Source organism: Solanum stenotomum, chromosome 2 (genome assembly GCF_019186545.1).
Source record: "Solanum stenotomum isolate F172 chromosome 2, ASM1918654v1, whole genome shotgun sequence".
In the NCBI taxonomy this organism is placed as follows: domain Eukaryota; kingdom Viridiplantae; phylum Streptophyta; class Magnoliopsida; order Solanales; family Solanaceae; genus Solanum; species Solanum stenotomum.
The window spans coordinates 4,158,487-4,186,065 of record NC_064283.1 but is presented as its reverse complement, the minus strand read 5'-3'; the positions used below and the strand labels follow the sequence as shown (position 1 = coordinate 4,186,065).

The window sequence follows — 27,579 nt, the reverse complement described above, 5'->3', positions numbered from 1 at the left end:
TATGCTTATTTCACAATAAATATAACTCAAAATGGGACAGGGAATGCAAATGTTATCAGCTGTTAAACTAGAATTGTGGGCCTCTATTTTAAGTCCAGGTTAAGCCCAATAAAGCATTTCACTATCTGAAAAGCTATTTAATTGCCATAATTTGTTCGTCAAACAAGCTGATCTTATTTTTAATAAATAATTACTAATTTTATGCCTAGTAGGGTATGATTTGTTCATCAAATAAACTGATCTCAATTTTTATTCTTAATTATTAAATTTATGGCTAGTGGAGTATATACTTTTTAAAGACATGTAATATAATTTGTGAAGCATTATAATATAAAAAAAAAAAAATTATATGGAGGAATAAAAATTAAATAACAGCATAAAATAAAACAGAAAAAACAAATGACCTGTTTAAAGCACATCCGGACTTGTTCAACTTCCCCTCATTGCTCTCGCAGTCTTTCTCAGATACCATAAATTCCTAATTCCTTCAAGAAAAACAAAAGAGTAAAAAATAAAAAAAATAAAAAAATGGACGTCGGTGGCGGAGCAGTCGCCGGCGACGGTGCCTCTTCTACTTCATCCGCCGTGTCTCAGTGGACCTTCACCTTATCACAGCGATATCAACACCTTTTGGATAAATCGACACCTCACGTCCTTTATCGGTGGATCTTCTTCGCTACGATCGCTTTCATCTTTGCTATTCGTGTGTTCATGGTTCAAGGTTTCTACATCATCACATATGCCCTAGGAATCTACATAATCCAGCTCCTTATTGCTTTCCTTTCCCCTCAAGTCGATCCGGAAGTTGACGGTCCTACCCTTCCCACTCGCGGATCCGATGAGTTTCGCCCTTTCGTTCGTCGCCTTCCTGAATTTAAATTCTGGTGCTTCATCCATCTCACTCGTTTATGTGCCAATTTACATATCTTTTTTTTGCATACTTGTGAAGTTTAGATTTGTTTGATATGCATCTGCTTTGCGATCTCATTATGTAGTTTGATTTTCATCTAGTTTCTGATTTTTGACTTTGGCGTGAATAGAAATCAAATCTGATGGTTATTTTTGGTAGGAAATCAAATCTGATGCTAAGATTTGTTGTAGTCAAGGTGTGGATTGCTTTTAAAAAGTCAGATTTATATTTTTGGGATTCTGATGATTATGTTCTAAATTAAGAATTCGCATTTTCAAATAAGAATTTGTACATTCCACTGCATAGTTATTTTTAGAATCTGCTGAGAAGTGTTGTTAGTTGATGAGTTTAGTCATGTTGTTGCATATTCATGGTTATGGAAGTTTATTCCCTGCTGAAAAAAAATTCTGATCTGTTTGCTAATTGCTACCTATTCCTGCCTTCACATGATGATCTAGGATCTTATAAAGAATTGAAGATTCAGAGTGGAAAGAAGGAAAACTACTTTTCTTAAACTATTTTGTAGTATGACCTTAACCAAACTTAAGACACACAGTGCTTGGAGGAATTAGCTTGAGACCAAATGGGGCATCAAGTTAACTTTTTTTTTTGTTTTGACCTGGTATTTCTTCATTTTTTTTCAGTGGTGCCTTTGACCTTCCACTCTATTAATATGCAACATTGGTTGATTTATTCAGCATTTGAACCTACTAACTCCATCGATCCAGATTTGTATCGTATAACTAAAGAGGACCCTCTAACATGAGTTTCTCCATCATGCAGCATGTTATGTGTGAGATTGAGATAGATAGCTTGGGATGTCTGATTTCATTAAATTCAATCAGTACAAGTTATCGGAAGAGTCTCTCAAAGCTCAAAAGCATGAAAATGTGTTGTATCCCTTGTACAAAAAAAGGGTGAAAATATGATGCATCCTTATTCTGCCCTAGAACTCTTTTCCTAGCTTCAATTATGGATCTAATAATCATGTCATGACAGGATAATAGATTAATAGTGTCACCATTAGCTGTTTTGTACTGCCTACATAACTTTGATAGATAGGAAAATCGTACTTACAAAAAAATGAAATAAATGGATAGAAAACTCACGTATTATTACTGATAAAAATCATGTGTTGATTGCACTGAGCATGAAGCAATTACACAGGGCTTGGTTAGATCTGTTTACTGAATTGGCTGTATAAATAATGTCATTTGTTTTATTCATCAACTGAACTTGTTTCTCCACCGTTTATTTTTTTAATAAAAATCCTCGTGTTGCCTACCATATCTTTCTTTATTTTCAAGATATTTTAAATTTAATGACGGAATGAGCTTGTTTTCCTTGCAATGTCTTTTTACTGGAGTTGAATTGAACTCATGTAACTAGGACAAATGCTTCTTATTAGCATGAGGTGATTTAATGGGGAAGTTCTGTGATTATATGGGGTAACTTAGGTGATTTTATTTGGAAGCTCCCTGTTATATGGGACAACTTATCTTAATCAGTTAATAAATGTAGATAGGATTCAAGAAGTGTTGTCCTGATCATGGGATTATGTTGGTCCATTCCTGCTATTAGGTTATATAGGTTTTTATGGTACAATTTTGTCAATGTTTTTCAGTGAGGCAGTACCATAGTCCTTGGCTTTTGTTTTATGATGTGGCCATCCCCGACTGAACACTTATAGTGGCTCTTGTGTCAGTCTCTTTCATTCCTCTTGTTAGACCGTCTATAGCACTCATAGCTACAGCCCTAACTCAATTATTTCCTAATAATTGATGTTCCTCATAAGCCACATTAATTGGTTGACCAGCTCTATCATGATGGTCAGTGTGTCAATCAATCATTATAAGTTTCTACAGGTTGGAAATGTCCTAATTCAAACTGTCCTCATGTTTTCAAAATTAGTTTATGTTTTTCAAAATGTTCAGATCGTCTGGAAGAAGAAAAGTAAACTTGGTGACCAGCTTCTGATCAGACATGCTGATCACCAAGTCTATTTGGTTCCCAGCCAGTAGTTCTTTGTCTCCCAGTAATGGTTCCTGATCTTGATGTTTGTAATAGTTTTAGTAGCCATGATGAATATGAATTGTTGACCTTGAGCTTTTGTGATATGCTTCAGCCAGTGCAAGCGGAGAGCAGACTCCTTCTAACCTTCCTCCTTTACACACTCTTAGTTATCTGAAATTTGTTATTTCACAATATCTTTAGGTGCTTTATTATTATAAACTGATGCTTGGTTACTTTCCACTTGCACATGTACTAGGTAACCTTGCCCACCAAGGCTAAGGTGGATGGTATTTGAACCCTAATCTCCAAGGTTTGCACCTACTTCATTGACCACTAGCCCACACCCTTGGGTGCGTTGCACTCCAAGGATTCCCATTGAAGTCAATCACTTAATCATATAGAAGAACTTTTTCATTGTGCACTTCATTTATTTGCCTATACTTCTGTTAGTCGTAGTCATCATCCAAATTTTGTTGGCAATATCATCTTCTTGAATTAGTAGTTTGGCATAATTTACTTTAACTTGGCAGGTACTCACTATCAAAAGCAGTCTGCATTGCTTTTGTGTTGACATTCTTCAGTGCCTTTGATGTGCCTGTATTTTGGCCAATTTTGTTATTCTATTGGTTGGTACTGTTTGTTTCAACGATGAAGAGGCAAATAATGCACATGGTCAAATATAAATATGTGCCCTTCACATTTGGCAAGCAGGTACATATAAAATTTAGCTCCTATTACATTGGTGTCTTTTCACATTATCCAGCCTGCATTATCTCTGTACTTAACCCATAATATTCTGAAAATGATTGGATATACTTCTTTTCTACAGCGTTACGGGAAGAAAGCGCCATCAACTGATGAGAGAACTGTTTCCAAACCTTGAGGTTCAAAGCAGATTGAGCTTTTTATGGTGGGGAATGAATTTGTTTTAGATACAAATTCGCCTAGATGGCTGTATTTTTCACCAGATAGGTTTCTGAGCTTGGGTTATGTCATTGAATATATGATTATCAATGAATTCTTAGATTATAAAACTTAGTTCTCCTAGAAGCTGCCACGCATCTTGATTCTTTCGTTTATCTGTAAGCTAGCCTCTGGATGTCAATATTCATTTTCTGAGCTCATTCTTGAACCGCTCTTATTCAATTCAACCTTAGTAGTTTCTAACAGGTTGCACATCCCTGTTGAAGTTCTTGTGAAATTGTCAATTAGTGCTGCATATAAATTTTTGCCTATAAATTGCCATGCACCATAGAGCAGTGAAAACTAATCTTTCAAGGGTTGAGGCCCTATGTACCATTTCTCATTTTGATTTATCTCTAGTAGAAGATATTTTCTTGATCACTATTGAACTACTGGTAACCATAGGATTTCTGCTGGTCGTAATCTGTGTTAGTGTAACGAAAATGAAATCTATCACTATGATGCAGCACTTTTATACGATGGAAAAGGATGGTATAAGCATATAATTTTTTGAGTTTTACTGTTGGAGATTAGAATCAATTTTAGGGGCATGAATAGAGGTTGTCATTGGAATCTTTATCCTGGAAAGATAGGACAATTATTATGTGAGGGGCTTGGAGAGTCACAAAGTCTGTAGACCTGTCTTCCATGTGATACGCGCTGTTCTCAAGTCGATGGTTACTTTTCAATTACATGGTCGAAAAGTAGCTGCTTGTGAATTTTATCCCATTTATAATATACTTAGGTCTTCAGTTTTGAGGACAAGTCAAATATATGATTCTAAACTTGAGCAGACTGGATAATATTTGATCTTGATATGCATTCATCCAACCCAGTATGATTTGAGTATAAAATTATCTCTACATTTGGTACATAACATTATTGTAGAAGGGAAGCCTAGTAGTCTGTACAGTGATGCAATGTATAAAATGAATGGTTGCATTTAAAAGGGGAAATGGGTCACTTTCAGCTTAGTTCATTATGAATGTAATGCCAATTACTTTAGAAGATTGGTGGAGGACCACCATTTATTTTGCCAGACTCTATCCCAAGTACAAATCTTGGGAATCTTTTGGTTCTTCTTTTGGGGGTTGCCAATTTATACAGATGATTTACTGATATTATTAATCTTAAAAAGGGGGTTGCATTGTGATCATATGCTTACTCATTTGTGTAAGCGGAGTTCAATAACGTTTAGTGATTTCTTCCCATCTATTTAACATCATTGGACAAAGCTATATCGGCTACCTATGCTAGTGTGAGGTGGTAGGTATTCAATATAATAATTAAAGTGCACACAAGTCGCATTGCATAGAGGGGTCCCTCAACTTTGGAGATGAATAAAATGCTCTATTGATATCTCAAAAAGAAGGAGACGGTAGGTTTGTGGTCTATAGGTAAGGGAACAAAAAGTTGGTTAAGTATTCATTGCTAAGTAATAGTAGTACATAGCAGTTTACTTCATAACCCAACAATCTACTAACTACTATATAACATAAAAAGGTACAGTATTATAAAACTTATTTGAATGCAAATTACCTAGCATAAGAATAAATACTACAAAACCAATTTTTTTGTAAGCTAATTTGTTTAGTCTCTAGATATGCGGGAATATAAAGCAGTGCCATGCTTAAACATTTCCCTTTTTGGAAGAATTGCTTGACAATCGCTGATGTAGAGTTGGTGTTAAGGCGAAGTCCCCGGGATTGCAATCCTGGAATTTTTTTAAAAAAATTGATAAAACGGGCCGTTTTATTTTCAGCTGTCAGTTCTGTCACAAAAATGACAGTCCTTGCATCCATCACTAACAGTGTAAATGAGCCTATCATATCCTCTGTTAGAAAGTCAGTCTGGTGCCCGAAGTATTTTGTGTTCATGCAGGATTCAGTGAAGGACTACACCATGGTTAAAATGCACGATGCACGAAGAAGTAAAGGGGATTCAACATATATAATGTATTTACTCTGATACGCATCGAACAAAATACTTATCTACACAGTACTATTTTTCAGCGAAAGGGTGGCCCCCCACTGGGCACTGGCTATAATGTAAGCAGTATACTCTGACTTAAAGCCTACATGATTGATTTCACAACTCAAACTCGTGACCATACGAAGACAACTTTATTGTTAACCCGAAATAAATATTGAGTGTATATAAAAACAAAGAAAAACAGTTGTAAGTAAGATGTTTCACTTAAATTCATCAATTTCCTTCACACACTCATACTAAAGGCAATAAAATTCATCTTTTTTTCTCTCAACAACTTTTGTGATTTGAAGTAAAACACCGTGCAGCTTTATGTTCTTTTTGTTTCTCTAGAACAAAAAAAAGAAAATGGAAGGTGGACTCCCCATGCTAAATTGTCTGTTACAACACACACTTAGAAGTCTCTGTACTTGCTCTGACTCTTCTTCTAATGCTTCTGAGTGGGTCTATGCTGTTTTCTGGAGAATTGTCCCAAGAAATTACCCTCCACCTAAGTAAGCACATTTTAATAATCAAAATTTGAACATTACTAATTACACAAGAAGAATAGTGTTAGTGAATTGTTCTTGATTTTTTGTTGCAGATGGGATCATGGAGGAGGCTTGCTTGATCGCGCTAAAGGAAACAAGAGAAACTGGTAATGATATTAGTACTAGGAGCTAGTACTAAGAGTCACATGTACTAGTAGTATTTGTGATTTTTAATTTCTGGACTAATAATTTGAGTTGATTTTATTTCAGGATTCTTGTTTGGGAAGATGGTTTTTGTGACTTTTATGAATGTGAAAGATCGAAAAGGGAATATGTAACGATAAGTTTTGGTCCTGAAATCTTCTTCAAAATGTCTCATGAGGTTTATTCTTTTGGTGAAGGGTGAGATATTTCATTTTCTTGTTTAATAAGTAGAATGAGCTGCAATTCCCTAAGCACATGTATTAAACTTTGTAATAAAATTTTCAGATTGGTAGGCAAAGTTGCAGCAGATAATAGTCACAGATGGGTGTTTAAAGATGCCCCAAATGAAAAAGATTCAAACTTTATTTGCTCATGGAATATGTCCATTGAAGCTGTAAGCACTAGTAGTTCTCATTTCCTCTTCACCAATGGCGAATTCAAGATTTAAACTTTTTAGTATTTATTTCGCGTTTAGTGATTTTTCACATATATATCTATGTCCCTGTCAAAAATATTGAGTTCAGATGAACCGGCTCAACTCGCTCTCCCTCCTTTTACAATCCTTATGAGTTTTGTGTTTGCTTTTTTTTGCCAGCAACCAAGAGCCTGGGGAGTTCAGTTTAATTCAGGCATTCAGGTAATGAAAGTTTAGCTAATGAGAAAAATATTATTACTCTTTATGTCATTTCAAAGATTTTAATTTAAGAAAGTTCTGTTATTTTGGCAGACTATTGCTATTATATCTGTTAGGGAAGGCATAATTCAGCTTGGCTCATTTAATAAGGTGTCTCTCGTCTCGTATCTATTGCTACTTGACGCGATTTCTTCCTTCTTAACGCTACTTAATCCTACGCCATTCATGTGTTTTCACTGATAACTGGTTCATATAGGTATTTGAAGATCATAATCTAGTATTAAGCATTCAGAGGAAATTCAGCTATCTTCAGAGCATACCGGGCATTTATGCAATTCAGAGACCTTTTTTGCCAATCAAACATCCATATACTTACAAGCCAAACAATGTCACTCTAGTTAACGAGACGGATTATCAAATGGATGACAAAAACCAGCTAATTGGGTCGAAAAGAGTTCATGAGTTTCCGTTCAAGTCTATTAACTTTGGCTATAATAGCCCACAAACCATGGCTAGTCTACCTTTGTGGTCGATGCCTATAGCAGCACCGTCTTGTTATGGTAATGCAGTACATGAGATGAGTTCTTTACACGACAGAGCTACGAGGAACACTACAAGCAAGGATGTCAAGGTTGTCGATGAATTAGGCCATTTTAAGTTTGAGACAGCTGAGGAAAATGACCAATTTTCCTTAAACCAGAACTTAGGCCTGGAAAATAAGGTAGTTGAGGTTGGTTTTAGACAGTTGGGAAAAGGAGGGGCTGCTCCAAATCCAAATTAATTGCAGCTTAGTGCAAGTAACAAACTGCAATGGGGTCTAATTACATAGGGACCTTTTGGTGGTTGTTAATTAGCTTTAACTTGTTGATAAAGTATTGAGTAATTTGTTTGTATGGTATTGACATAGTAATCTTTAACAATTTGTTCTGTTCATAGTATTTATTGGATATACATTTTCTAAGAATTGGGAACATATTGTTTGGATTTACTTTTTTAGTGGAGACGGATCTACAGTGTAATTTATCGATTCACGTGAACTCAATAACTCTTATCATGTATTAAGAAATCCCGTGGATAGCAATAAATATTTGAATGTGAACTCAATTATTATGTATATATTAACTTGAGGCCGTTGTAGGCTTATGTCATTGTCTTTTTACATAAATTGGTCATCTCTCTACCAGGTTCTCCCTACCTCATACATCACTCGTAGAATCACATTGAATATGTCATTGTTTCCCGTTGTTTGCCATTGTGCACCACTTTCGAACTGTAGAGTTGAAGGAGCCAGGATTTGAAGTTTATGACTTTATGAGTTCGGGATTTTAGTCCTTTTAACTTCTAAGTTAATGAGTTTCAAATTAATAACTTATATACATTGAATGAATATTTTAAGACAAAAATAAAGTTCGGAGCAAAACTAATGGATTGAGTTGAACGTGTAACCAGAATCCTAGCTCCGCCCCGATTCTAAGGTTCTAAGTAAGGTAAAGGAAGAGAATTATTGTCCTTTGAAAGAGTTTTCATAAATGATTGTCACCTAGTGTCTTTCCATTCAAGAATTTAATTACTACATATCACATCACTGGTTAGATCAGCTCGATGTTGATCTTTGCCCTACTTGTTAGTTGTTTCCCACTTTTCTAATTAAAATAAAAAAACAGTTACACCAAATTATTAAAAAGGACCAGCTCTGGACCAATGCATTCACTAAATATGTTAGTACTCCCTCCGTTCCGTCTCATATTAGTTGTCCACTTTCATCTTTACACGTCTCTTATGAAACTATAAATAAGGACAGTTTTACTGATTTGAAACGCTAGGAGGACAATTAATAAAGATTAGGGAAGCAAGGTTGAAGATTAGATTCTACATTTAGGAAGTAATTATGATATATGAGTGTTAATCTTGGAAAGTAATTAAAACAATCAAAAATAGACAGACAAAGCAAAGAAAATTGTAGCACAAAGACAGTATGGATGGTCCCTAGCCTTGATATTTTTTTCCTTTTCACTATTTTGGGGACAAGATGCTAATTATATTCCATGAAAATGTGAGTACAGATTTAATAATACGTGTTGTTTTATATATGCTCTTTCAAAGGGTCCCTACATTACGAAAACGTTACTTCCTTAGAGAGTGCATAATTAGAGTACAGTTTAAAGGTTCGACCGAATCAAGTATTGAAAACAGATTTTCACTGAAATACTGGAAAACTTTCTAATTTTTCATATAAAAACTTCTATTTTTATTTTATTTTTCACTGATTCAATCAAAATATCTATGGGAATAATTATTGAACATTTGGCAGTGGGAAAATAGTGATTTTTTAGTAATGGTAGCTCTAGTCCGAATATGTATTTATCTTAAAAAAAATTAATTAAATATATTATATATATACAAATTATTCATTTAGTATCCGATAATTTAAAAGAACTAGAATCTTAAACCATAAATTTCAAATTCTAACTCGACTTTCATAATCAGGTTCAAAATATCAGTATATTATGTAACTTGTACCATTACGAATAATTTTGTATCAAAAGGAACAATCTTAACAAAGAAAAAGTGGAGTGCACGGACCTCTAAAAAATTGTTGTTACACTCGTGTCATATCTTTTAAAAAATGCTCTACTTTTTTGGACAATTTGACACATACTTGATGACATTTTTGGAGGGTTCGAGCAACATAGACTGAGACTACTAGCTACTCATATGATAAATCTTGTTGGAATCAAATTTAAGAGATTGAAATTTGGTGTTGAGAAATGCCTGAGCCATCATATTACCAAGTTGGATTTGGCCTTGAGTTGTGAGATGAAGGCCATCTGATTCCACTGGTAGACCATTAGCATCTACTTTTATTACATTTGGAAGATCAATATCCATCTGTGCTTGTCTCACTACATTTACAAATTTAAATTTTCTATCAAATGGTTTTTTTGGATAACGTAGAACAACCTGCAAAAAATAAGTGTTTTAGTTTACTTCTCTACAAACAAAAAAAAATGCAGATTATAACCAATTGAAATACAATGGTAGTGTAAGAATTATTCACCATTGCTTATAGGTTTAAGAAAATTGAAAATGAATTCTAGTTGTTTCGATTGAGTTTAAGTTATGTACGTTAACAGTATATATGTTGTTTACATCATTGGGTGAAATTGAACTACAACAATCGATAACTCTTCATATCATTTATCAAGACTTTTCATATGATAGACTAGAAAAATAGGTAACTCTGAAAAATGAGAACCACAAAAATAGAGCAAGAACATGTTATATCTAAGCTAAATAGCATAGATAATATAAAATAATTACACAGTCAATATATATAACTTAAATCCGTGTTAACTAATAAGGATTATCATCTTACACAAAAAACATTTGAAAGAGAAAACTAGAACAATAATGTTTTCCAATTGATACTTATACCTTCACTAAAGCTAAGAATTTGTTCAAAAGCATGTATAGGTTCAATTCTTCAAGAAATGTTGCAACTTGCAAGCACAATAATAAAATGAAACCTAACTATACTACACAAATAACAGGAATTAGCTATGAAATTCATCGCTAAAATAGCCAGTAGCTAACATGATTTTTTGATTACCCATCACAATTTTGTCGTTAACTATGATTAGTGGAGGTTTAGTTGTTGTTTAGCGACAGAAGTTGTCATGAACCAAAATAGTAAAAGAAGCATATATTGTTTACCACAATAACAGGAAGCAGAGGAGAATTCAAGTCATCGCGTAAATCTTGAATGAACTTTATCACTTTGGCTTTATAATATCTTGCTGTATACTTATCCTTTGTATCACTTTCACCATGAAACCACAATAATCCTCTAATTGTTCCTCCATGTTTTAGAGAAAACTTAGCTCTACTTATCAATTGATCATAAGGCATATTTCCACGAATCCACGCATGAATTCCAGTACCTGATTTAGAACATGGCACTAAACCAATAACTCCAAAATTTGGTTCTTGTTTAAGAATTGCATTAGCAAATGCCATTCCAGGACCAACTCCACAATTATGAAGACAATCAACTGCGTAATTAAGAGGTTCATGTGCAATTTCCCACTTGATAGTTACACTTAATCGAAGAATATTGTTTGGATTAGGTTGACATTCATGAGGTATTATACCATCCCATGTAAAGTTGTGTACACCTCCTTGCCCTGCCATGTTGCTTTGTCCTGCTAATATGAATATTTGTTTGTTCAATTTGTCTGTGCTTCGATTTGTAATTAGTAGATGATGTTGATAGTTATGACTTCTAATCCACCTTAAGTAAAACAGAAGAAAAACAAACATCAACATTAACAATATTTCTTCAGATGCATATTGTAACTTCTTGTTGAAATTGAACAATATCGACTTCATCTTCATCTTCATTTTCGATATTGTCCCAGCTAGAGTTGTACTTGTTCAATTGTTCTTGTGGTGGAAGAAGCAAGAATAATCACCAGACATTAATTAGAAAATCCATAATTAAAGAAAAAAATTACTAGCAAAATGCTAAATAGAAATGACTGTGTGATTTGGTTATAATGGAACTTTTTCTCTTAGATGGAATAATCTGATCAATATGCATTAACATATATAGGCTTCATGCTCAGAGGATAAATTAGTGCATGAACCATAAATTTTCCAAATTAAGAGGATACTTGCATCTTTTATTATAGGATAGGCGGATGAAGCGTTACCGCACCTAGTTCATCTGAAATTTAGTACTTTTGACGTGAAACATAACTTTATGCATAAAAATTTAGTACTAAAATTGGAACCTACTATTTTGAAAATATGATCATTCTAAAAATTTTACGGATTAAATTCATAGAGCTTAAATCCTGGATCAGTTTACACTAGTGAGGTTAGATGGAATGTCTTTGAAAAAACTCCCATGTTGAGTAATCTGTCTTGACAATGGGTGCATTAATCTAAGCGAAAATAATCTGCACAATGAATTCTTGAAATAGGCTTATTCAATAGGTTTGTGCGCCTATTTAAGTTTGTTACTCTCTCCGTCTCAAATATTTTATCGTGTTTCTCTTTTACACGTCTCTTAAATAATATTATGTGTTAGGAAGAGTTTTTGTATATTTTATCCTTGTTTATGTAGACATAATCTCTTTTTTATTCAATATTTACTCTACTTATGTGTCATCACCCCACAGTTGAAACGTTTGTGTTCTCCTTAGGGGTGTGCATTCGGTTTTTCGGTTTTTGATTTTGTAAAAGTGTAACCCAATCCGATCCAAAATAAATTGGTTTGGTTTGATTTTCCTCTATTCGGTCCGTTTTTTTCGGTTTGGTTATTCGGTTATGTTAACAATTAATAGCATAACCAAAGTAATAATATTGAATCCCTTAAATATACTTTCTAATATAAATCATAAGAAAAACTTAAAACACAATACTTACAAGTATACCTATTATAGATGTTCAAGCATAAAATGTAAATGTAATCATCGTGAAAGGCAATAACCAAAAAGGGACAAAAGTGGTTAACTCCAACTTAATTCTAAACCTAAACATATATATAGATATAATTTGGTTTTTTCGGTTTTTATTTTTTTAAATCCAAAACCAAACCAAAAAACCAAACAAAATAATTTATTAATCCAAAACCAATCCAAATAAAAATTCGGTTTGATTTGGTTTGGTTATTCGGTTTAACCCGAATAGTGCACACCCCTAGTTCTCCTACTAAGGGTAAAACGAAAAAAATAATATTTAACTTCTAAAATAACAAATAATTTGTGATAGCTATAACATACGAGCAAAAAGAGGTTAGAAAGAGTGTATCGAAAGATATGAGCAGTCTTTGATATTATTAGTGAAATGAAAATACAAGCACCACATGGAATAATAAACTACATGGTGAAAGTACCAGATTAGTCATCCTGATGAAGGAATAAGGAAATATTTACATAAATCAGAAACAGGAGAACAATGAACTCTTCTTTCAATATTGTTCTAGTGCATTGAGACAAGCACTAAACAGAAATCAGCAGCAGCAGCAACTCTGTTATCCTCTGCTTTTTGAATCACCTATGTCTATAAACTTTCAGCTGGAAATGAGGTTTTGCAAATTCAGTGTTACGGACATAATGGGCGAATTTGCGTTCCCATTGGAGACATTTCAAGTAAAAGTGTTCTTCATTCCCTGATTGCTGAAGGATCCAATAGGTTTGGCAAGAATGTGTGACATTGCTTTGACTGCAAGAGGGTTGTTCTTGCTCTGTACCAACAAAAACAAAATCGCGTTAATAAAGGAAACCATCATATTGTGTGTGTCATACAATTACAAAGTAGGGATCACTTACAATTGAGCAGGTGCCGGCTTTAACATTGCAGACAGGATAATCATGTGGGCAGCAACTGTTATGGTCTTTACAGCAAGTAGCTCCTTCCATAGGGCAGCAACCCCAAGCAAAGCACATGTGATAGTACTCGTAGACACAGCAGCACGTTGTTCCTGATGGGCAACTGTACATATCATCACAAGTAGTGGGTGGCTTGACTGGCGATGGAGGAGATGGAGCTGGTTTCGGGGGATTTTGGCCTGTCTTGACAGGGTAAGAAACACCTGTAGCAATACCACACAAACCCTTTGGGTTGGCAATGTTTCGCTGCATCCTGAGGTAGCCATGTTCTCCCCAGGAAGCACCCCACGAGTTCCTCACAATCCAATAATCCATGCCATTTTCGCTACCATATCCCACTGCAACCACACCATGGTCCACTGCTGCACCACATTTCCCAGTAAAGATGCCCTGCAGCACACGTGGATTCAAGATTTAAATTTAACATGTATATAACGTTCTTAACACTATTTGAAATTATGGAAATATTTGTCGACTTTATAGTGACTTTTCACTTAAATGTTTTGTGCCTAAAATATTAGGTACCCATTGATCATGTCCATCTCAATCTACCTCTGAGGCATGAGAATATGATCATACAAAAAATCATGTTGGTTAGGTACGTAATTAGATCCTTGATTGAAACAAGAACACTACCTAATTCGATCAAAAGACATCTTTATAAACGACTAGGACAGTCTGAAGTAAAGATTATTTACCGATTTATAGTGCTGGAAGTCTTTGCCACCAGCTTCAATAGCAACGCTGACGGGTTGACTTGCAATAGCCTTTTTCATTGCCTGTTCATCATTCTTAGGAACATCTTCATACCCGTCAATGGTGACAACCTTGGCATTCTTCTGCAATTGTTTAAAACAAAAATAAAAAAAATTCTTTAATCGTCATAACTTGGTAAATTAGTTTCATTTCCAAGAATCCCTTAAAAGGCTCAGAATGATTAACTGACCCTTGTTTGGTCACATCTTCCATCCTTGCCAGTGTAGGGGTAATCTTCTTCAGTGTCGAGTCCTCCATTTTTTATAACGAATTCAAAAGCATAGTCCATGAGACCACCGTCGCAACCAGAGTTAGTAGAAGTATCACAATCTACCAGCTCCTGCTCGGATAATGAGATCGAATCTCCAGTCTTTAACTTGTTTACTGCTTCAATGACAGCAACTGCTGAGAAAGCCCAGCAACTCCCTGTTTCATTTTCCAAACGTGTAAATTAAATTACATTTTCTACCAACATAGACATCGCAGAGCTAGAATTTGAACTTCAATTTTATTGGTCTAAATTCTAGGACAATGAAATCTAAGTATATTTAGTGATTTTTTAAATATAAATATAGAGTTTGAACAAGCAATTGAGTTTGGCCAGATCCATACATTGGCTTCTAGGCACCAGAAAAACACAGGTACCAACTAATTCTATTCAGAAGATGGGAATTTTACTTTTTTTAAAAAAATTAAATAGAAATAGTCTTAGATCAAAATATTAGGAATCAAAAGCTAGGGAAGTAGTCCAACGAATGGGAAACACTCATCAATTCCCTCTGTCCTATAATAATTGTAACATTTTGTTTTTTGAGAGTCAATTTGATCAATCTTTAAAATTAAATTGTAATTTAAAATTAAACTTAAGCTATTTAAAAACTATACTAAAAATACTATAAGTTGCAATTCTTCTTATTTCAATACAAATTTAGAAATATAGTTCTAAACATAAGTTAAATTTTAAATAGTTTAGACTCTTGGAAAAATAAAACATGAATAATATTTTCTTAGAAAATTTCCCATTGGGTCAAACAAATTGTTTCTCGAGTAGGAAGGAGAACACATGTACCCACTCGATTAGAATAGCATAAAAGAACTCCCCAACTCCATATGTACTTGTCACCTCCCCCACCAAAAGTGTAATTGGGAATGCTACCTAATCTTATATTATTTAAGAATAACAAATGGAATATTAGGTATGATAGAGTTGAGAAAATTAATTATTGAACCAATAACTTTAATTAAAAAAAAAAACAATTTTCTAACAAATACAAATTGCTTTTTATAAATATCCCTTAATAATTGCACATTCGAACATTACTTTTTACAATACAAATTAGTCACTGATGAGTAATAATAACATAGGCTTTTTCTATCATATATGATTCATGTTGCAAGTTTTACTGTTTATAGTTATCACGTTTGACCAGTTGGTGTTCATAAATAATGACGGTGAAAAGAAAAAGACAAAAGACAAGAAGCAATTAAAACAAAGAGTATTTGGATTATTTTGGTTGTCAATTCATTTTGTGATTCATTATATGTTAAATTTCTCGAGAAAAATTTATTTTTATTTTTACAGATAAAGATCTAAAAATAAAGTATAATATTTGTTAAGAGATTATTGTTTTTCTATTCGAACGGTAAAATATGCAGGTTAAACCATTTCCTCCTTCTAATATGTAATATGTATCTACTATTTATTATCTAATAATGAAGGATCAATTATACTATTTAATCCTTATTAGAGGTTTTTAATTCAAATTCTCAATAAGCAATCACCTAGTGTTTTATTCACTGAGGAGATTTTTTCGTATTAATTCAAATTAATGGATAATAATAGTAGTAACAACAATAACAATAATAATAATAATAATAGGTCAAATAAATTGTCCATTGAGGTTCAGTCTATATAGCTAAGGTCTCACATGGATAGATAGGTTGACTCAAATATTTAAATAGATTGAATTAGTAAAGGATCTATCCAAAAGTATTTGAATTGAAATGGCATAACTCAAGATGTGCTATTTTATTATTTAAATGGAGTAATATCTTCTCTTAGCACATCAAACTAAAAAAATTCACTAATTTGGGATTGGGTTAATTTTTAGCACAGATCAACCCATCTAAAAATTGGATAAATTTTTCATAAGCTAATTTTATTATTCCGTACTTTACCCTTGTTTGAAATTTAAATAGTAGCACATGAAGTATATCGGAATTTTTATATAAATAAATAAATAACACTTGCAACTATAATCAACAAAGTCATAAATCATAATCAATACTTTTCAGAAAATAAGTAAAGTACTACTCCCTCTGTTTCAATTTATTTATAAGACTCACTTTCTATTTTAGTCCGTCTAAAAAAGAATTACACATTTTTATATAAAATAACCATCTAACTATAAAATATTTATTTTATAGTTAATGAAATGATTTACACACAAATTTCTATCATTCATTTTAGACCATAAATTTTAGAAATCTAAGTTTTGTGTCGAATCAAAGTACCTCATGTATTTATATGGGACGGAAGGAGTAATAAAAAGTGAAACAAAAACAAGTAAGAGGTACACATACCACATTGTCCTTGATCCTTAACACCAACAAGCACGCCTTTTTTCACCCAGTCAACAGATTCCGGCAACCTATCTCCGACCTTCGGAGCATACCGATCACTTTGTCTACTCGACAACCTGCGACTAGCATCCGACTTAGTACCCAAATAAATAGACCTATACTCCTCGTTAGTCAGATCAGCAAACTTAGTCAAACCCAGTTTATAACTTTTCTCCGGCATAGCGTTATGTTCATCGATGTATTTAAGGTTATCTTTAAAGATCTGGAACCGTTTATCTTTTTCTCCCAAAGCGTTGTACACTTTTTTGTGTTCAACTAGCCACGATTCGTACAAAGACAGGACCTCGTCATCGGTCCGACCGGCGCCGATCGTGTGATGTTTGTCGTTGTAGCTTATAATAGACATGTCCTCTGCCGCCGATGTTACGGCGACGGAGGACACGACCATTACGAGGATCGAGATTGTGAGAGTGGAGAGACGAATCGCCATGTTTGATTGTTTTAGTTGAGGTATGGAAAAGGAGATGGGAAGTAGTGGAGAAACAACTGTACTATAAAGGCAAGGGAAAAGGGTATTTCCGACAATTGGTATATAAAAGTGGAATATTTAATTTATTTTTTTAATAAGAAAATATAAAAGAACGTATTTCTTGGAGGAGAAGATCAAGTAGGATAGTAGTAGGAAAGGTAATTGGCATTTTTAGTCCTTCAAGTATTGATAAATTATGATTTTGATTGTTTGTAAATTTTACTTGAGCACATTTAATCTTTAAGTAATTGCTACGTGTATTTTTATTCTCTTTAATGGTAAAAATTCACAAATATAGAGTATTAAAGTATCATTTTCATACTAAGTTGAGAGTCATTTGGTTCAAATTTAATAGTAGAAGAAAAATGAATATCATTGACTCCGATATTAAGGTTAATAGTTAAATGAGTTTATTATCTTTTAATGCAAAATAAGTGGACCATGAGTTTCTATCGAATTTATGTAATTTTCAATTCAAACTATATTTTAAATAAGATATGAATATAGTTTAGTGTTTTTTATGTAATGAACCAAAAAAAACTTTTAAATTGAAATAAATATAGTCAAGTGAGTTTAATGAATGAAAAAAATAATTTATTTTTGTGGTATAAGCCTATACTTTAGTGATATTCCTTGAAGTTTATCCTACCAACTAGATATGAAATCAGATGGATAATCATCTAATATTAAAAGGATGAAAATTCAAAATGTATTTTAGTACTTAATAATTAATGGATTGAAAGTGGAATAAAATATAATGAAATTATAAATAGGAAGCAACTTGGAAATGAGTGAGAAGTTGGTTAAAGGCAAAAAACTCTTGGGAGAGGCAAACCTACCACGGTGAAAAAGATAAAAGAAAGACGCAACTATATACCATGTGGAATACATTGGGATAAATTATATACTATTTATTATTATATAGATAAAAGAAGCAAAAAGAAGAAAAAAGATTATGGACAAGAAAAATTCTTTGGTTGATGAAAAGTAGGGGTGGAGTACTGGAGTTACAAGTTCAATCGATTCCGACTCTACTTTTGAAAAGTAGGGGTGGAGTTACAAGTTCAATTGATCCCGACTCCACTTTTGATGGGGTGGAGGAGGGGGAGGAAAATTGATTTTTCTCTTTGATTGTGTAATTTCTAAGTAAAACATCAATAGTTGAATGACTTTTGAGTTATAAAACAAAGTTGAGTGACTTTCCAAGTGAACAACTTAAAATTGAGTGTAAACTATATTCAAAGTTGAGTGACCATTGAGATATTAACTCGAGCTTTTAAGTTCTATTCATTCACAACAAAAATAAGATAATAATAATAATAATAATAATATGATAAGGTAAATATCAATAAATAATAGTATTTGTAATTGATAGCTTAGTAAAATGATATTTTATTATGAACAACTTTCACATATAGCAAACATAAAAATCATATCTGTATATTATAGTTATAGTTTGCATAATTGTGCTCCATAGCAAATATAAATATGTATATTTCGCTATACATATATAAAAGAAAGCAAATGTATAATTTGTTTTGGTATACATATATAAAAGATCAATTGTATAATCTGTGTTTGTATAAAGCGAGAAAGACATAGGAAAATTGGGCAGGGGAAGATCGTATTTGTATAATCATAATTGTATAGGACGAAAATATATGCATTTGTATTTGTATATATAATTTTCTCTCGCTTTATACAAACACAAACGCAATGTATACATTTGTGTTTGTATAAGTGAGAGAGGCGAGTGAGAGTGGCGAGCAAGATCTGGGAGAGGGGAGAGAGGGAACGAAAATATATGTACATATACAATTTTCTCTTGCTTTATACAAATATAAACATTTTATACATTTGTGTTTGTATAAAAACGAGAGAGGCAAAGGAGACTGCCCAGCAAGAACAAGAGTGGCGAGCGAGATTCACTAGGAGAGAAGCGAAATAGCAACAGTTTGTTATGGGATACAATTAAATCAAACTATGATTATAACATTTAATTTGAATTAATAATTTGCTATTATATACAATTTTCCCTTTAATTTATAATAACAGGTTAAACAGATTGATTGTGTAATACTGAAGAAAAAAAAAAACTTACGTTAAATTGTGGTATTTCAATTAGGCCATCTTAGGAAAAAGAAATATGATGTGCCTTGTTTCTGCAGTAGAACAAAGTTATCTCTATACTATATCTATAAGTTAGCCTCATTATTTTTAATAAGTAGGTTCAGGTTTAAATTCTAGGAAATAAAATTTTATTTTCTTGGAAGGGTGTATAACTACTACATAGGTTGAAAATCCTATCAAACATAAAATTAAATTTGAACAATACCATGACTAATATATACTTACTTTGTTTAAGTTTGTTTGACATGTTGACTTGACGCAAAGTTTAAAAAAATAAAAAAATATTAAATTTTGTAATCTTAAATTAAAGATACATCAAATGTATCAATATGTCTTATAATTTTGTAATCTTCTATGATGGATGAGTATGATTAATCCGTTATTGATTGAGTATCTTAGCTGAGTATCTTCTATTCGCTGGGATAAAGTCTTTCCTCTGCAGGGGCCTTGTGCAGTAAACCCCCTACGGGCGGTCGTCCGTCGTCCTAAAGTAGTCCCCGTGAAGCTTTCGGGAAGAGGGGTAGTCTTGTGTGTAAGCATAGCATTTCTGGTCGAACCCGCCCAACCCAACTAAGAAGAACCGAACCTGACAGACACATCTTTTCCTTTTGGGAGGATACTCTGAGTAATGGGTACCTCGTAGGACCTCGACCCGCCTACTCGGGTCTTGTATGGATATGCAAGAGGGGGTGCTCCTAGGTGTGTGTAAGGGTTGTGTTTGTTCGCGAGAAAGGATTCCTCGTCAAGTAAGTTTGGGGGGTGTGGACACACTTGCGCGAATTCGGGTAACGGCTACAAGGGAGAAATCGAAAGGAAACTGTACCCGACCAGGGATGGACGTAAACTCGTAAGCTACCGAAGGTAGGGATAATCGTCCAGGTCTTATTGTGAAAGAAAAAAGTCGCCCCGCCACAGCAGACGGGTTGCTTCCTCTGTCGTCGCCGGGGAGCTCTTGGCGAGGAGACCTTAGGATAAGTTGCTAAAACAAACGGGATGGGAGGATCGACCCGTTCAGATAATTCCGAAGAAAGACTGTTGGCAGCAGGTAGAGAGATTTTTTTTCCTCTTCAAAACACAAGGAAATGCAGGCAGGGTAGAGCTCGGCAGAGGGTTCGAGAATAGGGTAGGGTCCTGTCCTTAAGATTCAGATAAGAAAAGAGTTCCAAGCCTTTATACTCCGTACAAGTGCTGCATACAAGTTCCGGCCAGGATGATTGAGAAAGATTCAATCAATTTGAACCACTCACATCACAATAGTAATAGCGTAAATGCCGTAAGTCGGGGGGCGAAGCCTCCGAATTGAGAACGATTTAGTGAGTGAATGCTATGAGACAAAGACTTGGTAAATAGGAAAAGTTTGGAACACGGGAATATAAATGTATTGTTGTTGTATATCTTGGGATCAAAGTATCATATAAGTGTGTTACAAAGATAAAAAAAAATTAATCAATTAAAAATGCTCCGCCCGAATTCTTTACAATGAGTGAATATTGATCACGTAAAAATGTCATTTAGTGATATCAATCTATATTTTTATATTATATCCGAATTGTTTATACGATAATATCTGACGCATCTTTCATTCCATCAAGTAAAGAGGGATTAGTTATCATGTTCGATTCATTCCATCACTTATATCCAACAATCATTTTATGTTTTTGGCCTATTAATAATGCCACCTACTAAAGCAAGCATCTTAATAACAATTAAAAAATAGGTTATATGAGTTGAGGAGGATTCAGATTCAGACACCATGTGAACGAAACAAAAAGATAGTTAAAGAGAATTATTTTCTTTTTTTGTTTTGTTAGGCTTAGAACTTGTTAATATCTCTATTTTATAGCAATAATAGAGTATCCATTAATATTTAACTTGATATTATCTCAGTATTTTATCCTTTCAATCCATTACAGCTTGGCAAATCCCCATTTTCCCACCAGCCTATAGGCTATAGTAAAACATAAAAAAGAATGGGAGACCAATATATTTATTTTGTTATTCAAACTATGTTAAAACTTTGATTGAACATTTAAATACGTAATAAAATATTCCTCTCATCCATTTTTATTTATTTAATATACTAAATATATTTGTTTAACTTTATTTATCCGGTTTAAAAAATTAAAAGATAATTTAATATTTTATGTCAATTTTACCCTTGACACTAAGTATCATTCATTTTTTAATATATTTAGATAATTTATAATTAATAAGAGTGATATAGTAAATTATCTATTTATTTGTTATCTTTGAAAGAATCATGTGACAAATCAAATATAAATAAATAAAAATGAAAGGAGAAAATTGGCGGGCTCTTTTAATTGAACAAAAATATCAAGTTGTTATAGGGAAGTCGGTAGGACCATAATTTATCATAAATTAAAGCAGGTACATCAATGAATCTTTATGGGCCATTACTTATTTAAGAATGGACCTTAGTGTCACGTTCCGCCACATCACAATGAAATTTTGTGTCCGAATAGGGGCGGAAGGTTCTAGAGTTGTGGAGAGGTTTTCGGAAGACTCTAGAACCTTTTAGATTATTCAAGAAGGCTAGAGAATTCTCTAGAATAACTTAGAAGGCAATGGAAGGTCCTAGATAGTTTCCAATAAAGCCTTAGAATTCTCTAGAATGTGTAGAGAATTCTAGAAGAGGGACTAGATATTTTCTTGGAAAGCTTTAGAATTTCCTAGAATTAGTAGAAGATTCTAGGGAGGGACCAAAGTGTAAATAGTTTAGGGACTTGTAAAGTAAATATTAATTACATTTTAGTTCCTAGGAGGTAATATAAATAGAGGTGTCCCTCATTTGCAAGGCACCATCCAAGCAAGCAACCAAGAAAGAAAGTGTAAAGCATTCTTCCAAGCAATATAAGCCTTCTTCCCAAAATTAAGCCTTCTTCCCAAAATTCTCTAAGTCTTCCTTTTCATTCTCTTAGCGATCTTAGTTTCAAAGGGCTTACTTGAGCTTACAAGATCGTGAAAGATTCGTGAATAAGTTGTCAAGTGCCGCACGGAGCATTAGTGAGACTCTAAGTCTGTGACACTAGGTAGAATATGTTGGCAACTTGATAGGAAGCCATTATTAGAAACATATACTAGTATAAATTAATAGGCGTGTAACATGTGTTTATATATAAAAATAAAAATAAAAGTTTGTGTTTATATAACGACTAGACATCGGAGCCCGTGCTAGCACGGGCCCAATAAGTATCATTTTTTGTTTCAATTTATGTGACAAAGACAAAATTAAAGAGTTAATCAAACTTTAATATTAATTTAAAATAGTTTAAATTTTTAATTATTGTTTACTATGGTAAAAAAAAAAAATTATGTCTTTTGACATTCTAAATTGGTAATTATTGTTGTATGATTTGTAATATGTTTTACGCAATTTTGAAAAATAATAAAGGTTATTTCTTCTTTCTCAATTTATGTGGTACTAATAAAATTTGGAGATTCAATCAATTTTTTTGTCTTTAAAATATTCTATTGTTAATTATTGTAAATTATTGTACTTTCTAGGTAATTTTCAAATAATATATATTATTTCATTTGTCCAATTTATGTGTCACCGATAAAATTTGAAGAGTTAATCAGATCTTTTACATATTTTTATATCTTTTGAATATTTAAGTAAATAATTATTATGATTTATAATATTTTATACAGTTATTTTTAAAAAAATAAACAATAAACAACAAACAAAACGAATTCATCATAAGAAAATTATCAAAGCATCCTTGAATACATCAATAATGGGTCCCAATTTTTGTTTAAAAAAATATGCATATTGGGAGGATATTTTTGTCCAAAGTGGAAAAAAAATAAGTATAAAGCATTAAAGTCTTTTAAAATTTTAAATTGTTAATTCTTATTGTATGATTTGTAATACTTTTACGTCATTTTCAATAATAGAGGTCATTTCTTCTTTCTCAATTTATGTAGTACTAAAAAAATTTTGAGATTCAATCAATTTTTTTTTGTCTTTGAAATATTTCTAGTTGTTAATTACTGTAATTTATAGTACTTTCTAAGAAATTTTCAAATAATATATATTATTTCATTTGTCCCAATTTATGTGTCACCGATAAAATTTGAAGAGTCAATCAGATCTTTTACATATTTTTATATCTTTTAAATATTTAAGTAATTAATTATCGTGATTCATAATATTTTATAGAATTATTTAGTATAGTAAAATAAATTTAAAAGAAACAAACAAAACGAATTCATCATAGGAATTNTTTTATATCTTTTGAATATTTAAGTAAATAATTATTGTGATTTATAATATTTTATACAATTATTCAAAAAAAAATTAAACAACAAACAAAACGAATTCATCATAGGAAAATTACCAAAGCATCCTTGAATACATCAATAATGGGTCCCACTTTTTGTTTATAAAAATATGCATATTGGGAGGATATTTTTGTCCAAAGAGGAAATAGAATAAGTATAAAGCATTAAAGTCTTTTAAAATTTTAAATTGTTAATTCTTATTGTATGATTTGTAATACTTTTACGCCATTTTCAAATAATAGAGGTCATTTCTTCTTTCTCAATTTATGTAGTACTAAAAAAAATTTGAGATTCAATCAATCTTTTTTGTCTTTGAAATATTTCTAGTTGTTAATTACTGTAATTTATAGTACTTTCTAAGAAATTTTCAAATAATATATATTATTTAATTTGTCCCAATTTATGTGTCACCGGTAAAATTTGAAGAGTCAATTAGATCTTTTATATATTTTTATATCTTTTAAATATTTAAAAGTAATTAATTATCATGATTCAAAATATTTTATAGAATTATTTAGTATAGTAAAATAAATTTAAAAGAAACAAACAAAACGAATTCATCATAGGAAATTACCAAAGCATCCTTCAATACATCAATAATGGGTCCGACTTTTTGTTTTTAAGAAATTGCACATTCGAAGGAGATTTTTGTCCAAAGTGGAAATATTGTGTAAAAAATGTGTATTTATTGTGATTTGAATGTTTTGTGGGGTAATAGGACGCACGCAAAGTTAAGGTGTCTTTTTGAAAATCTTGAACAACTTCAAACATCACTTAATGTTTTTTCTCAAAATCTAATTTACTTTCATAAATTATGTGTTAGATCAAAATTTAATAAATTCAAAAGGAATGAGTAATAAATAGCTCATACAATACATATTTATTATTTAGATAAATAATAAATATGTAACTAAAAATCTTGTTAGCATTTGGTTGAAAGCTAACAAGACATATTTATTATTTAACTAAATAATAAATATGTAACTAAAAATCTTGTTAGCTTTTGGTTGATATATATATATATATATAAATAAAAAAATGGGCCCAAATGAGGTAGGTAATTAATAGTGTTAAATTGTCCAATAATATAAATTTTAAAGGTACAACCATAAAAGAAGAATGTACAACACTATCTAAGCGTATATCATCCAACACATGTCATGTACTAAGTAGTAGATATTCTCACTTATTATATATATATATATATATATATAAATGGGCCCAAATGAGGTAGGTAATTAATGGTGTTAAATTGTCCAATAATATAAATTTTAAAGGTACAACCATAAAAGAAGAATGTACAACACTATCTAAGCACATATCATCCAACACTTGTCATGTGCTAAGTAGTAGATATTTCCACTTATTATATATAGTAATATAAGTTTCTAATTAACTTAAACTCGCGTTGATCCATCTTTATTTGATAAGGTGTATAAGAATGGTGTTGAGCATAGTGTATTAGTTATGTTGGAACTCTTTCTTATGTTGTGTTTGGTTTGGTGTATTAAAAATAGAATGCATTGCATAATTTCTATTAAAAAGAATACTACCATCCACAAATATGGTAGAAAAGATCTGAAAAAAACTTGATGGATAATCGTAGTTTCAATTATGTTAATGCATACATTAAAAGTACTAGTAATATACAAAGTTAATGTGTGTGAGTATATATATATACTTGTCCAAACAAGCAAGAAAGATGCAATATGAAATCAATCAACTCAGTGAAGATCAAGTTGAAAACATGAACGAATTTCTATTGTTATGTGAACATTTGGACACATGCCCAAAAAAAATTCAAATCCTGAAGGGAATATAAATACCAACAAAGTGGCAGGAGATGTCCCACTAGCATCCAGTGCCAAAAACATCTCATCGGTAACCATGGATATGCCGAAACCTGAGTCCAAGGACAAAGGTAAAAGCTAAGCAATTCAAAAAAGGGTCAATTCTTCAAAAGAAGAAGCGAAGGCATCTTCAACGAAAGTTGAAAAAATTATCTCTGAGAAACCAAAATGAAGTACTATCAAGGTTCCATCCGGAACAAAAGCTTTTTCTTCTTTTCAGGTTGGAAGACAAAATCCGAAAGAAGAAGAATATCTTGCTTTTACAAGATATATTTATAATCTCCCTGAAGAAAGCGGAGAAACATTCGGAGTTTTAGGGACAACTAGTTTGTTTCCAAGAATTTCAATATTTCCAAATGGATCACCGAGCTTTACAGTTCAATTATTTGAATTCGGCAACTTAGATCGAGTTTATGCTAAACCGGATCTACATGAGTTATCCAAACTACCTGCACAACTGATAAACTCAGTAATATATATACTGTTTTTTCTAATATACTATACCAAACGATCTCTTAATCACGATTAGTTAGTGTAGTATTTTAATTTCTTACTTTGTTAAATCAGACAATGTACCTATGGCCACGATTAGTTTTAGGGACAATAGTTTTTTTTAATCTTCTTCCAAACTAATTAATGAATTATGTTAAAGTCAAACAAATTGTCCCAATATCATAACTAACCCGATTTTATGGGATCTTCCAAGTAAAGCTTTAGATTTTATTGGATGATACAATGAAATGTGAAATAATGACGGCAATTTACGTACTTAGAATATTAATCTACATGTGATTGTGATTAATACTTCATACATCCTACTTTTTGTAGCACAAATAAATTGCAATACTCAAAGCGAATTAAAGGGAAAAGAGTCTGAAAAATATTTCAGTTTTGACCGAAAATGATGTTACGACACCAAATTTATGGAAATAGTGTATTTTAAAGGTATATATGTGCTCATGTGGGCACATATATACCTTTAAAATGCACTATTAAATAGTGCAGGGGTAAAAGGTCCTTTTCAATGTTTGGTATCGTAACAGTAATTTCGGTCAAAGTTCGGATATATTTCAAACCCTTTTCTCCGAATTAAATATTGGATTATTAGTAATAGAGTATTAGAAAAGGGCATTCCGACAGTTCGGATTAAATATGAAAATTTTAGTTTTGAGTTTTTTTAAAAAAAAATTGTATTTAAGAAATTAATATTAAAATTAAATAAGAATAAGTTTGGATGGGCTCAGATTAAGTTTGGTTTTAAATTAATTAATCGGTTTGGTTTTTTCAATTTTTTGATATTCAGCCTATAAATTCAGTTTTTTTTTCTTGAAAAAAATAAATATCCTAATAATATATTCATGTTACATCCATAATTCAAATAAAAAATCCAAAAAAAGAAAAGAAATTTTGGTTTGGAATTCAATTTGACCCAAACTATGTCCAACCCTAATTGGTAATATATATCTCTTTTTAATTTAGCATGCCATGACTATGACATCAAACAATAGAAAAAAGATACACACACACAAAAAAAAGAGTTGATAAACAAAATTAAAAGAAGCCATGCTTTACCTATATGTTTGTTGAGTTTCATTTTCTCCCATTATTTATTTCTCCAATATGAAATGTCAAGTTTTTTAATATTAAAAGAAGAAAAAACTTGATCAACTTAATTGGACATAGTGGTTTGACAATTTTTACCATTAAAAAGACTGGCTCAAATTCAACTTTAATTAAATATATATACTCGGGAAAAAAAGTGCTATAAAATTAAGCCTGTGATTTTCTGGTAATAGATTAAATTAGATCCCTAAATCGTGCATTCCATGACTTTTAGGAGCTTCACCA

The 27,579-nt window shown here is 32.1% G+C and overlaps 5 protein-coding genes across 5 annotated transcripts in view; 2 read left to right on the top strand and 3 right to left on the bottom strand.

The window, feature by feature from the left end:
- The window catches only part of LOC125857134 (WD40 repeat-containing protein HOS15-like), a 281,455-nt gene that overhangs the window by 241,923 nt on the left and 11,953 nt on the right, over positions 1–27,579 (bottom strand). The gene's annotated exons all lie outside the window — the stretch shown is intronic.
- On the top strand, positions 327–4,092 carry LOC125857161 (protein RER1A-like). The gene is made up of 3 exons (XM_049536843.1): positions 327–884; positions 3,454–3,634; positions 3,753–4,092. The coding sequence occupies exons 1-3, from the start codon at positions 529–531 to the stop codon at positions 3,804–3,806; spliced, it is 591 nt and encodes a 196-aa protein (XP_049392800.1). The 5' UTR covers positions 327–528; the 3' UTR covers positions 3,807–4,092.
- LOC125857147 (protein RICE SALT SENSITIVE 3-like) lies at positions 6,114–8,081 on the top strand. The gene is made up of 7 exons (XM_049536828.1): positions 6,114–6,369; positions 6,459–6,512; positions 6,616–6,747; positions 6,835–6,943; positions 7,145–7,186; positions 7,277–7,333; positions 7,440–8,081. Exons 1-7 carry the CDS (start codon positions 6,224–6,226, stop codon positions 7,962–7,964), a joined length of 1,065 nt encoding a protein of 354 aa, XP_049392785.1. The 5' UTR covers positions 6,114–6,223; the 3' UTR covers positions 7,965–8,081.
- Positions 9,855–11,584, bottom strand: LOC125857152 (probable carbohydrate esterase At4g34215). Its single transcript, XM_049536833.1, has 2 exons — positions 10,898–11,584; positions 9,855–10,144 (listed from the first exon to the last, which is right to left on the bottom strand). The coding sequence occupies exons 1-2, from the start codon at positions 11,582–11,584 to the stop codon at positions 9,887–9,889; spliced, it is 945 nt and encodes a 314-aa protein (XP_049392790.1). The 3' UTR covers positions 9,855–9,886.
- On the bottom strand, positions 13,012–17,453 carry LOC125857141 (low-temperature-induced cysteine proteinase-like). Its single transcript, XM_049536822.1, has 5 exons — positions 16,918–17,453; positions 14,525–14,760; positions 14,277–14,417; positions 13,519–13,968; positions 13,012–13,433 (listed from the first exon to the last, which is right to left on the bottom strand). Exons 1-5 carry the CDS (start codon positions 17,405–17,407, stop codon positions 13,335–13,337), a joined length of 1,416 nt encoding a protein of 471 aa, XP_049392779.1. The 5' UTR covers positions 17,408–17,453; the 3' UTR covers positions 13,012–13,334.

Bases quoted from the DNA above. Each gene is read 5' to 3' on its own strand.
- LOC125857141 (XM_049536822.1), bottom strand. From the start codon at position 17,407: ATGGCGATTCGTCTCTCCACTCTCACAATCTCGATCCTCGTAATGGTC. The intron at 14,761-16,917 runs GTATGTGTACCT...AAAATGAAACAG, and splicing joins TAAGGATCAAGGACAATGTG to GGAGTTGCTGGGCTTTCTCA. The intron at 13,969-14,276 runs GTAAATAATCTT...CGTGTGCTGCAG, and splicing joins ACTTCCAGCACTATAAATCG to GGCATCTTTACTGGGAAATG.
- LOC125857152 (XM_049536833.1), bottom strand. From the start codon at position 11,584: ATGAAGATGAAGATGAAGTCGATATTGTTCAATTTCAACAAGAAGTTA. The intron at 10,145-10,897 runs GTAAACAATATA...TATTTTTTGCAG, and splicing joins CTCTGCTTCCTGTTATTGTG to GTTGTTCTACGTTATCCAAA.
- LOC125857147 (XM_049536828.1), top strand. From the start codon at position 6,224: ATGGAAGGTGGACTCCCCATGCTAAATTGTCTGTTACAACACACACTT. The intron at 6,513-6,615 runs GTAATGATATTA...ATTTTATTTCAG, and splicing joins AAAGGAAACAAGAGAAACTG to GATTCTTGTTTGGGAAGATG. The intron at 6,944-7,144 runs GTAAGCACTAGT...TTTTTTTGCCAG, and splicing joins GGAATATGTCCATTGAAGCT to CAACCAAGAGCCTGGGGAGT.
- LOC125857161 (XM_049536843.1), top strand. From the start codon at position 529: ATGGACGTCGGTGGCGGAGCAGTCGCCGGCGACGGTGCCTCTTCTACT. The intron at 885-3,453 runs GTGCTTCATCCA...TTAACTTGGCAG, and splicing joins CTTCCTGAATTTAAATTCTG to GTACTCACTATCAAAAGCAG. The intron at 3,635-3,752 runs GTACATATAAAA...TCTTTTCTACAG, and splicing joins CCTTCACATTTGGCAAGCAG to CGTTACGGGAAGAAAGCGCC.